Source organism: Muntiacus reevesi, chromosome 13 (assembly GCF_963930625.1).
Source record: "Muntiacus reevesi chromosome 13, mMunRee1.1, whole genome shotgun sequence".
Taxonomy (NCBI): domain Eukaryota; kingdom Metazoa; phylum Chordata; class Mammalia; order Artiodactyla; family Cervidae; genus Muntiacus; species Muntiacus reevesi.
This window is the reverse complement of record NC_089261.1, coordinates 21,064,059-21,077,034: the sequence shown is the minus strand read 5'-3', so window position 1 is coordinate 21,077,034 and position 12,976 is coordinate 21,064,059. Positions and strand designations below refer to the sequence as shown.

Here is a 12,976-nt window from a genome sequence, read left to right as displayed (position 1 = left end):
TATGCCCATGTAAATATTTTTCAGAGCTAAGCTGCAGTATTCAGTGGTTTTATTTCCTTTCTCTTACAACTTTTATTATATTTTCCCTCAGTTTACTAATTGCCTTATTTTTAATCTGCTTAGTTTTTTTTTTTTAAACATACATAACACTTCCGTTCCCCTTGCCTGCCTCCCTAGTATCCTCGCTTCAGTTTGAACTGATTGCTCTGAGGTTTGATACACAGATTTGTAGGGCTTGCCTTTGTCATCATCCTGGGAGTTGTCTCTCCTTCCTTTCTGTACTGCATCTGTCATTTTGTGTAGGTTCTACATCTTCTGTTTTGCTAGTGTATATCTCCTGAGAAAAAGAAGCATGAGACAAATTTTGAAGCTTTCCATATCTGAAAACATTTATAGTTACAACCCCACTTTACATTAAAAAAAAAAAGTTTTATTTTTTAAAAATAGTTAGAATTACAGAAAATCTGAGCAAACAGTAGAGTATCCCCATACACCCCACACCATTTCCCCTGTTTTTGGCATCTTGCATTTGTATGGTACCTTGGGCACAATTAATGAACATTTTGATGCATTATTATTAAATAAATGCAACAGTTTATTTAGATTTCCTTGTTTTCTTCCTAATGTTCCTTTTCTGCCCCAGGACTCCCTCCAGGAGATAAGGTTACATTTAGCCATCACATCTCCGTAGATTCCTCTTGGCTGTGACAGTTTCTCAGTCGTTCCTCCTTTTTCATGACCTTGACAGTTTTGAGGAGGAGGACTGGGCAGGTGTTTTGCAGGATATCCCTTGAGAGTTGACTGATGTTTTTCTCATCATTAGACTAGGGGTTATTAGGAGGAAAATCACAGAAGTAAAGTATCATTTTCAGCATATCATGTCAGCAAGCACTGTGTTTTTTATTCTTTTGCAGTCATTTTAGTAAAGTTTCTGGAGGACGTGCATATGAACACTCTGTTCAATGTGCTGTATTTTATTAGAACTTTATATTATTCAATTATTATTGTTCTTATTTAATGTATTTATAGTATAATTTTAATGTGTGTGAGTACATGAGCTCCTGGTTTTTAAAATTTCTTGTACTTTTTATTTTAACATAACATCAGACTTATAGGAAGTTGCAAAAATTGTATAAAGAATTTTCATATACCCTTCACCTAGATTCTGAATAACATGTGTTTTATCATTCTGTCTACATGTAGTTAAATGATTGAAAAAAAATTTTTTTCTAAACTATTTGAGAGTAAGTTAGAGATATAATGCACCTTTATCTCTAAATACTTCGAGGTGTATTTCTTAAGAACAAAGACAGTCTTTTATATAACTGTAGCAAAATTAGGAAATTAACATTAGTACAGTAATCTTTTGAGGGGGTGAAGTAGGAAAGGATAGCAGGCAAAGGGAGACACACTGGGCTTCTGCCTAAAAAAACTGTTTCCCGTACAGTACTCTAATTTATATACTCCATTCAATTTTTGTGAATTATAAATGTTAGTTATACCAAAATGTTAGTTATACTTTTGGTATAAAGAGATAACAGATCTCTTTTCCCTTGTTCAGGATCTGATCCAAGACTACACATTGCATTGAGTTGTCATATCTCTTTTATCTCCTTTAATCTGGAGCAGTTCCTCAGTTTTTGTTTTTCTTTTATAACCTTCAAACTCTTTGAAGATCAGACTATTTTATAGAACTGTGCCTTCTAGCATCGCTGCTAGCCGCATGTGACTGTTTACTTTTGGCCACACTGTGCAGCTTGTGGGAGGCCTAACCACTGAACCACCAGGGAATTCCCTCACTCATCTCATTTTTTTCCTTTTTTGTTTCTCATTTTTTTAGTTGCCTTTAATGTGAAACAATGTGTTATCATTGTCCTTTCATGACACTAGCATCTTTGAAGAGTATGGGCAGTGATTTTATAGATTTTCATAGACTCCGTTGATGTTATAATATTTAATCTTGTGATGCAATTCTTTTTTTTTTTCCTTGTAGCTTTTAGGAGAGTATGAGTCCCTTGGAAAAGAACACGAAAGAGTAAAGGTAATGGTCAGTGATTCATGTTCTGAACTTCCTGTGGGGCAGACACATCAGTTTGGAAGTCAGCAGATCTGACTGTCTCCCTTTTTTCTCACTCCTTTGTGCCCATCTGGCTATTTGAACTAGACTTATCCTCTCTTTGTCAGTATCCTTATTTTCAAATATCTGCCCTTGAACTCACAAGTTTGTTAAATTTGTTAATTTAAAAAATATTTATTGAATGGTGGTTTCATTTGAGATGAGATGAAATTTTTAGAAAAGTGTAAAATACCATACAAATGCACATTAATTAATACTATTTAAAGTTTTGTGTTGCCAAACAATAGCTTTTTGTGGGGTTGAATAACCTATGTTTGAATTCTTTTAATTAAAACTCTGTTTGGGATCTACATATTCTAATTCACTGAAAGTCCACAATATAAGTGAGTTTCAAGTAATTCTGTTGCATAAAATGCAGGGTTGTGATTATCCAAGGTTAGTGAAAAGGCCAGCACAGCTTGGTAGCCAGGATGTCTGGGTTTCAGGGGCTAGTCGTTACAGCTGAAATCTCATGATTACAGGTTTTAGTTTTTCCATTTACTGAGGTTTCAGTCAGTTTGTGTTTAAAAATGTTAATTTGACGCTGATTGTTTCTAATCAAGCAACGCATAATAGGTTTTATTTATTAAAAAGGGAGTCTTCGGCCATACCACCCTGAACACGGCCGATCTCGTCTGATCTCGGAAGCTAGGCAGGGTTGGGCCTGGTTAGTACTTGGCTGGAGCTCCCCTGGTGGCTCAGATGGTAAAGCGTCTGCCTGCAACGCCGAAGCCCCGGGTTTGATCCCTGGGTTGGGAAGATCCGCTGGAGAAGGAAGTGGCAGCCCACTCCAGTACTCTTGCCTGGAAAATCGTATGGATGGAGGAGCCTGGTAGGCTACAGTCCATGGGGTCACAAAGAGTCAGACATGACTGAGTGACTTCTCTTTACTTCACTTTTATTAAAAAGGGGACTCACACACAGCTATTTGATTAAACCAGTGTTTGCTGCCTCATTTTTTCCTATGTGTTATGTGTGTTTTCTCTGGTTGATGCCAGACTGAGTATCTGTATAATTTTCTTTGTAGTTCTCTTTTGGTGTAGTCTTAGATTAGTTTTATACTATGCATCTTAAAAGGAATATATCTAAATATTTGTCTTCAGTTATCTGAAGTTTTTCTTTATTTTTCATAGGATACATTAAATATAACGGAGAACAAATTGCTTGATGCACATACTCAGATTTCTGATTTGAAAAGGTAAAATCTATTATCCTACTAATAAGCAAAAACCTCTAATTGTTCTTTCAGCCCTTAAATATGTGTCTTTATTGAAAATGATGGGAAAGAAAATCCTTTCTTGAGAATTTTTAAGCGCTTTGAGATTAGATTTTATCCTCAGCTTCCCTTCACCTGGAAATACATTTGATTTTAGCCAAAGATTTTAAAATAATTGGAACACATTGGTGGCTGTGCCCGCAAGGTGTGCATGTGCTTAAACATTATGCATTTTCTTAGCATAGGTAAAGCCTAAGTGATATTAAATCATTGAAAATAATTTTAGGACGTAGTCTAATTCACTAAAGTATTTTCATGCTCCAGAAAGAAAACAGCATTCACACCAGTTTTGTGGTTATATATTTCTTTTTTTCTTTTTTTGGTTATATATTTCTTAAAGACCAGGTTTGGGGACTGTATTCATGATCTGATTTGCTTAATATTAGGTAAGGCCCAGTGTGTAAATGGTCCCTATGGCCATGATTAGATATTTCTAATTGGCTTCAGAGTGTATTTTTGTGTTTGGATATTAATGATGTCCCTTATTTAGAGATTTTACCATATTCTTAAGGACTTCTCATTGGAAAGAACAATTTGGTGTAGCTTGTCTGCTCAAGTCTTTTCTGTGAAGCATTCAGTTCTAGGGATAGTTTTGTTATCAGATTGGTAAACACAGATTGGTAAAGCCCTGTTAGAGCTTTCTTTCTCAAACCTTCCCTGCAACAGAGTAGGTAAGAATCTAAATTTGAAAGATGAGATAAAGACATATTCAAAAGTTTTAAAAGAACAGAAAGAATGCGAAGATAAGCCTCAAAATAATTAATTGCCATAGTACTTATTTTCTGTTGGTGAACTTGAAGATAAACTGTTATTCTGAACATGGCACAAATCAGATGAGCTGCCTGTAAGTTGAGAGTTGTTCAGAAAGCAAGTTTTTGTTAATAGGTCTGCTTTGGATGGAAAGCTTGCTTCCTCTTTTGTGAGAGCCTAACCTGTGTGTATTTGTACATATCACGTACATGTTAGAATTAAACACCTTTTGCAGTTTATTTGCAAATTGCAATTTATTTTATTGCTTGAATTTTATTTTTATTTAATTTGTACTGTTTTATCTATAGTCAAATTTCTAAATTTTTTTTCTACTTGCTGTATTAAATGCATTTGTTGTTCCCTTTTCCTTTAGCTATAGCATATGAAATGCTCCTTTGTAGGATTTTTTTCTATTTGCCTTTCTATTTATTCTCCCTGATTTTGTTCAGCTTTTTAAAGTTTAATGTGACATTTTACTATGAAAAAGTTTTGTGGATTTGCATCTCTTTTGTCACCCCTTCCCTAGAAATGTCTGTTAAATAAGTAATTTATAGTTGAGCTGTATTTTAAGCTTGTTGAAATGTACTTAATTTATCTTACTGCTTTTGAATTAGGACAGTTTCAAAACTTGAAGCTCAAGTCAAGCAAGTAGAACATGAAAATATGTTAAGTCTTCGTTATAATTCTAAAACTCCCATGAGACCCTCACATGCCAAGTAAGTTACTTCGTTTTATCTCTGTGAAACTAGTAATAGGTAAAGCCTGTAATTGAGCTGAGACACTCATCTGTCTAAATCGTGAGGAAGACAGGGTTAAATGTCATCACAGATCTTATGTGTGAAAGCATCTTACTGTTAGATATCATGAAAACTCTTATGCAGAGGCATTTGCCAAAAGGAGGAAATAGTAGAAGCAGATTGGGACTGAGGAGAATTTGGATGGTTTTTGGTTTTTGACTCTGCCCAGCTGTGAGACCTCAGATGAATCACTTAAGTTTTTGGAGCTCAATCTTATTATCTGTAAAAACAAGGACATTGGACTACAACATCTCAAAAGGTCTGTTAGCCCTTGGGCTCAATTGCTCAGTTGTGTCTAACTCTTTGCAATCCCATGGACTGTAGCCTGTCAGGCTCATGACTCACTGGAGTGAGTTGCCGTAGCTCTTAACTTCCATAAATTTCATTCCTGTGTTAATGAAAACCTTATGATGATGGATCTGCGTTAGGTTGTGTGAATTTTTCTTTTTAATTTTTCCAGATTAGCTTTGTTATAAGCTAAGAACATTATCTTGATGATACATTTACAGAGTAAGTTTTTTCATAATTTGAATTGTTTTTTATTATGATTTTAATGTAAAAAAAGTAATAAAGAGTAGATTATAATTTCCTAATATTGATGTTTTAGCAGAAAAATTTTACATTGTGTTGTTAAACTTTTTAAGTTGTAGTTGTCAAAGGAGAAACTTTTTCTAAATTTTTACTAATTAATCTTATGTGGGACATAATGGATTATTTAAAGAAAAAGATATGTAAATAACTGAAGTTGGACGTTTGAGATTGAAAAAAGGAAGGACTAAGGTTTGCCCCCTGGGAAAGGCCCTTCTGAGGAGGGAACATGTAAGCAGAGAGGTAAGATGTGTGCGGAGTCATTCAGGAGAAAGGTGTGGAAGGGAAGGAGTGTTCCAGACAGAGACAGTGGTCTTGCTGAGTCCTGAGGAAGGAGAGAGCTTAGTTTTATGTTTGAAGAACCCAGAGGAGGCTTGTGTGGCCTTACTGTTCCCATCATACGTAACTGTCGAAGCAGTGGTCAAGGGTTTGGGTTTTACTCTAAGTCCATTGGGGCACCTTTGAAGGGCTTTTTATACAGTAAAATTGTGTCACCTGATTTATAATTTTGTTCGGTGAACCTGCCATGAGGAAGGGAAAAGACAGACTAATTGGACTCTTGAAGGACTTGGAGAGTGATAGTATTAGCTGGGTTGTGGTCACAGAAATGGGTAGAGGGGACGGATTTGAGGAAATTCTGGAGGCAGAAGCCACAGAACATGGTTTTGAGTTGGATGAAGGGTAAGAAAGGGAGGTGTCAGGTAAGGCCAGGTAAAACCTTTGTTTCTGTCTTAAACAGCTAAGGGTGTCACACTGAACCAGGGAAGAGATGGGAAGAGCAGACCCTGGAGTAAAGATCAGAATTTTCATCTTGAATATTTTAGTGTGAGATTCATGTGAATTCCAAGTGGAACTCAAGCAGGGGATGATAAATTTGCATTTGGAGTGCAGAAAGAAGACCGGAGTTATAAATACTAGAGTTTTGTCTTTGTAGGTGGCGCTTAAAGTTATTGGATGGATGGGTGTGTGTGTAGTGAGAAGTGAGTCCAGGTCAGAGCTCTGAAGAGCCCCAGTGTTTTGGTTTTGGGTAGAGAAGGAGCTGGAAAAGGAAACTGAGAAATAGCTGCTAAAAAACAGGAGGAAGACTGAAGCAGCTACCATGAGAACCAGTGAGATAAAGACTGAATGTCCATTGCATCTGCAAGCTGGGGTTTCCTGATGACCTGGAGAGCAGTTTATGTAGAGCCATAGAAGCGGAAGCCAGTTGGGAATGTATTGAATGAAGAGCGAGTGAAAACAACCTAGATGTCTAACAGCTGTAATGTCAGTGTATTGTGATACATTTATGCATAATACTGCTCAGCGTGACCATATACAGACTAGATCAGGGGTTGACAAGCAACAGCTTCCTGGCCAAATCCAGGCCTATGGCCTGTTTTTCTGTAGGGTTTGTGAGCAAAGAATGGTTTTTGTTTTTAATTTTTCGGGGGAAAAAAAGTTTCATGATACATGAAAATTATATGAAATTCAGCTTTTAGTGTCCATAAATAAAGTTTGATTGGCTCACATCCAGGTTTATTCACTTACGTGCTGTCTATAGCTGCTTTGTCCTACAGTGGCAAAGGTGAGTAGCTGGGACTGGGTCTATGTGGCTGATAACACCTAAAACATTTATTATCTGGCTCTTTACTGAAAAAATTTGCCCACTCCTGAACTAGACTCAACATGGTTTAATCTTAACATAATATGGAACAACACCAAAAAACTAGTTGCAAAAGAAATAGGATGCTAGTTATTAGATCGGTACCAAAGTAATTGCAGTTTTGGACTGTGAATTTTAAATCATTATGTGTTCACTCACTTCAGTCATGTCCGGCTGTCTGTGATCCTATAGACTGTAGCCCACCACACTCCTCTGTCCATAGGATTCTCTAGGCAAGGATACTGGAGTGGATTGCCCTGTCCTCCTCCAGATAAATCATAACTAGGCTCAAACACATCTTTATTAATCAAAACAGGGACCATTACAACCAACACATTTTTGCCAACAAGAAATAAGTTTGTTTATTCCTGTAGCGTAAAGATCCGTGCCTTGGGATATGTCAAACTTTCGAAAAACATTTTCTGCCTCCTGCTGGTTGTGGAAGCATTTTCCTTGCAAAAAGTTGTGGAGATGGTTGAAGAAGTGGTAGTTGATTGACGAGATGTCAGGTGAATATGGTGGATGAGGCCAAACTTTGTAGCCCAATTTGTTCGACTTTTGAAGTGTTGGTTGTGCTGCATGTGATTGGGCGTTGTCTTGAAGAGGAATTGGGCGTTTTCTGTTGACCAGAACCAGCTGTAGGCTTTGCGTTTTTGGTGTATCTCATCGATTTTCTGAGCATATTTCTCAGATATGGTGGTTTCACCGGGATTCAGAAAGCTGTAGTGGATCAAGCGGACAGCAGACCACTACACGGTGGCTGTGACCTTTTCTTGGTGCACGTTTGGCTTTGGGAAGTGCTTTGGCGCTGCTCTTCGGTCCATCCACTGAGCTAGTCATCACCAGTTGTATACAATCCACTTTTTGTTGCATGTCACAATCCTATGAGAAATGGTTCATTGTTGTGTAGAATAAGAGAAAGCGGTACTGCAAAACGATGATTTTTTTTATTTGTGGTGAGCTCATGAGGCACTCACTCAGTGAGTTTTTTCACCTTTCCAATTTGCTTTCAAATGCCAGTGAAAGTAAAAATTGCTCAATTGTATCTGACTCTTTGCTACCCCATGGACTGTACAGACCATGGAATTTTCCAGGCCAGAATACTGGAGTGAGTAGCCATTCTCTTCTCCAGGGGATCTTCCCAACCCATCAAACCCAGGTCTCCTGCACTGCAGGCAGATTCTTTACCAACTGAGCCACCAGGGAAGCCCTTTCACTTTCACTGACGGCATTGAATTCTTTGGCAACTTCTTGTGTAGTTCTAAGAGGATCACCTTCAATGATGGCTCTCAATTGGTTGTTGTCAGGTTCCAATGGCTGGTCACTGCACTCCTCATCTTGAAGGCTCTTGTCTCCTTTGCAAAACTTCTTGAATCACCACTGCACTGTACTTTCCTTAGCAGTTCCTGGACCCAATGCATTGTTGGTGTTGCAGGCTGTCTCCGATGCTTTACAACCCATTTTGAATTTGAATTTAAAAAAAAAATCACTTGAATTTGCTTTTTGTCTAACATCATTTCTATAGTCTAAAATAAATATAAACAGCAAGTAATGTCATTAGCAAGAAAAAAAAAAAGAAATGCACATTAAAATTTTGTATAACATAACCACATTTAATAAGGTATTCCAGTATCAAATAGCAGGGTTCAACAGTGGAAAATCTCAATTGCTTTTTTACCAACCTAGTAGGTATTTGGAGTAGGAAATGGCAACCCACCCCAGTATTCTTGCCTGGAAAATTCATGGGCAGAGGAGCCTGGTGAGCTGCAGTCCAAGGGGTTGCAAAGAGTCAGATACAACTGAGCACCTGAGCACACATACAATAGATATTTACCTTGGAGAAGTTCTTATGTATGTTTATTATAGAATTGCTGAAAAGGGAGTACATTGAAAACTAAGCATTCACCAACAGAGGAAAGGATAAATAACTTGTGATACAGTCATACTGTGGGTAAATGATTAAAATGGTAGAGGTTTATATATGTGTTAACATGGGTATGTCTCATACAGAATGTTGAGTAGAAAAAGCATTAAAAGGATGTGTACATTATGCCCTTTATGTAATTTTTAAAATGTAAACAACCAGAAATATGTTTTTTATGTCTTAAAATTAAAAACACATATGGTAAGATGTTAGCATTTGTTAAAAACTATGGGCGAGTGCTTGTTATGGTACTCTTTGTAATTTTCTAAAAATGTTTGAAATGATTCTTCATTTAAAAACTGAGGGAAAGAGGAGGGACTGGGATTGAATTGAAAATAGATGAGACAACCCTTTGAAGAAAAAGTTTGGTTGTGAAAAGGTGCAGAGAGAGGAAGACAGGAGTTCCTTTCTCCTGGTTTCTGTTTTCTCTGGAGTGTGATGGACAGTTATCACCTGACAGTCAAGGCTGGGGCGAGGGGTTTGAGGAGAGTGGAGAGGGTGTCAGATAGTCGAATTTGGGGAATCGGAGCTCCTTGATTAAAGGAAGACGTGTTGGCAGCCAGTGTCGGGCGTCCACTTGAGATAGCGATTCTCTGGTGATGCCCCAGTCTACACAGGCAGGCAGCTTCTTTCCCACAAAGCTCAGCTGTAAAAATACAGACACTGAAGAAAAGTGAGGTCACTGTAGTCATCCAGGCTTAGGTCTTGCTGCCAGTCATGTGTGCCGGAAAGTGAGCAAAGAAGGGGTTCCAGGCAATGAGTAATGATCAGCAGGAGAGTGTCCTGGATGGGGGGGTGGTGGTAAAGAGGAGCCATACACCCAGGGAAGGGAGGAAGCCCAGGGTCACGGGCCTTGTGGTGAGAGTGTTGTGCATGGGGATGCTTGAACATGGGAGTCAGAAGGATTTTGGAGGTTTGATTTCCTTTTTAAAAAAATATTTGGCTGCTCCAGATCTTAGTTGCAGCATGAGGGATTTTTAGTTGCAGCATTCACACTCTCAGTTGCAGCATGTGGGATCTAGTTCCCTGAGCAGGGATCGAACCTGGGGCCCCTGCATTGGGCATGCAACGTCTTAGCCACAGGACCACCAGGGAAGTCCCTGGAGGTTTGATTTCTGAGGGGACTATCTTCTCTTGGGTGATAAAGTTCAGTGAGCATCCTCTGAGAGTTGCGTGGTTGGCGGGACGTGGAGCAGTTCCCACGTGCATGGGGAGGGTGCTCAGGACGAGGGCAGGAGCTACCAGAGGATGGTGAAATGAGCTTTGGACGGGCTGTGCTTCCCAGGAACGGAGGCAGGAACGTCCTGGTCTGGAACGGCACTGTTCAGTACAGCAGGTCCCTTCTCCACAGAGCTGTTTAAATCTAGCTCTGTGGCAAGCATCCACGAGTATTATGTGTTTGTGGCTGATGGCTATGGTATTGGACTGTGCAGATGCAAGGCCTTTTCTGTCTTTCAGAAAATTCTGTGAGCCCTCCTGGTCTAGGAGGGAGAGGCAGGACTGTCCTTCATCCCCTGGCCCTGAGCTCCGATCGGCCATAAAGGGTGTGAAGCGTGGTGAGGGGCTGGGTGGGGGTGTTTGGAGCTGTGTGCACGTGAATGCACTAAAGCTTGAGGCTAGATTTAGTTCAAGGCATTCACAAATTATGAAATTTTCTAGGTGTGAGCTAGATGTTTTGTTTAAGTTATGCGTTGATTTGTTGAAGATTTGTCTTCTTGTTTTTCCGAGACCAAGAAGAGCAATTCAGTTGGAGCTGAAAACCTTAAAATAGAGTTCATCTAGCTACAATGATAAGATTGTTCTATGCGGCCTTTCAATCCCTGGGTAAACGTGGAAATGGTAATTCAGAGCAGGTTGTTTGCTGTCTGTGCTCAGTCTAAACCAGAGCGCAGACCTTGCAGCGTCTGAGCACACTTCTCATCCTCGCAGCACACTGGCGGGCTCAGACGTCAGTCGGAGGAAGTGGCTGATCCCGGGAGCGGAGCATTCCATCTTCACTGGGCAGCCCCTGGACACCAAGGTGGACAGCCAGCCGGAGGATACCTGCCTTCCTGGGTGAGAAAGCTCCATCGAAGATCTCATTTAGGCACTCTTAGGTTTTCTTAAAGATTTCAGTTGCCTTTCAAAGTTCAGGAAGGTTTAAAGAGCCATCTCCTTGTTCCTGTCTTAATTTTGAGAATCTGATTTTTCTTTTACTTTGAGAGGCTAGTGCTTTTAGGAAATTTTCCTTTTAAAGGCGGTGCAGAACCTCTGCACTTGCGCCCCTGGCATAGCCATGTGCCCTGTGCATGGGCTTGCAGTTAGGACACGAGGTTGATCCTCACCCTATGGATCACTGGAGCCCCCAGAAGCAGCCTCATTCATTTCCTCCAGAGTGCCATATAAATATTATATTTCTCTGAGTGCTTCCGTGGTGGCTCAGTGGTTAAGAACCCACCTGCTAAGGCAGGGGATGCTGGTGTGGTCCCTGGGTCGGGAAGATCCCCTGGAGAAGGGCGTGGCAACCCACTCCAGTATTCTTGCCTGGGAAATCCCATAGACAGAGGAGCCTGGCTACACAAAGAGACAGACACGACTTAGCGACTAAACAACAACATGCGCTGGGCTCTGAAAAGGATTGGGAAACACTCGTCTTATATAACAGGTTCAGTTTTATTGATTTGTATTGAAAAGCATACTTATTCATTGTGGAGTGTAACTATCAACCCTCACGTTATTCCTCTTGTCTAGTAATAATCTTAGTAAACTATCTTAGTTCAGGCTGTTACAACAGACTACCCTTGACTGAGTGGCTTAAGCAACAAACGGTTACTTTCTACAGCTCTGGAGGTGGGCAGTCTGAGATCAGGGTGCCTGCATGGCTGGGGCCTGATTCTGTCCTCATGTGGCCTTTCCTTGGTGCATGTGTAGAAGGAGAGATCAAGATATCTCTTCCTCTTTTTATAAAGGTATTAACCCCAGCGTAGGGGCTTCACTCTCATGTTATCATCAAAACCTAATCGCCTTCAAGGCCCCACCTCCCCACCCCCCACATATACACCATTGTGTTGAGAATAAGAATTCATCATAAGAATCTCATTCAACATAAGAATTTTGGGGAGACAGAAAATATTCAGGTCATAGCACTGTGTGTCTTGTAATTATATTGAAGGTACCATTCTTCTCTGGAAAAGGATCTTTCACCTGGAAGTTCACCAAGTTTATTGATAAAAAAGCAGAGAGAGACTTTAGACATACCAATCATGAAAGCTTTGAAAGAACTTGATGAAGAAAAAGTTTTTAAAAATTGGGGCACACAGACAGAGAAAGAGGATACCTCAAATAGTAAGTATTTTATTTCTTGTCTGATAGAATTATAGGTGTATACATAGCTCTCCTCCCCTTTCTCTCTCAACTATATACCTTCTTAAAATGAAATGCCTCAAGTAATAAAAAGTTAAATTTATTTTCCTGCTGCTTCAGCCCTATTTCAGACAGTTGAATCCACTAGTTGTTAATGTATCATTGTCGTTATATACATACCTTTTATACAAAGTAAATGGTGTATTAGTTTCTGTTATTAAAGATTTCTGTGACATTCTTAGGAGTATTTGAAACTTTCTACCTCAGTTTGTCTTACTTGCACAAATCAGAAAGTTACAACAGGCATTTGGAGTTCATAAAGTGAGATGTAACATTTCCTATGGTCCCATTCTTGCTTACTGAGCATCTGTCAGTAGGACAAGAAGTCTGTTATTATTTTTAAATAATTTTATTTGTTTATTTTTGGCTGTGCTGAGTCTTAGTTGCCACATGGGCTTTTTTCTAGTTGCAGCCAGCAGGGGCTACTCTCTGTTGTGGCTACTCTTCTCACTGCAGTGGCTTCTCTTGTGGAGAACAGGCT

At 39.4% G+C, this 12,976-nt stretch overlaps 1 protein-coding gene across 7 annotated transcripts in view; it reads left to right on the top strand.

Moving 5' to 3' along the window:
• The window catches only part of MPHOSPH9 (M-phase phosphoprotein 9), a 51,758-nt gene that overhangs the window by 30,672 nt on the left and 8,110 nt on the right, over window positions 1-12,976 (top strand). For all 7 annotated transcript variants that reach the window (XM_065903986.1, XM_065903984.1, XM_065903982.1 and 4 more), the window contains 5 exons: window positions 1,994-2,041; window positions 3,250-3,314; window positions 4,757-4,858; window positions 11,023-11,148; window positions 12,245-12,417. In XM_065903986.1, the coding sequence (XP_065760058.1) occupies window positions 1,994-2,041; window positions 3,250-3,314; window positions 4,757-4,858; window positions 11,023-11,148; window positions 12,245-12,417 (514 nt within the window). The remainder of the gene's footprint in view (window positions 1-1,993; window positions 2,042-3,249; window positions 3,315-4,756; window positions 4,859-11,022; window positions 11,149-12,244; window positions 12,418-12,976) is intronic.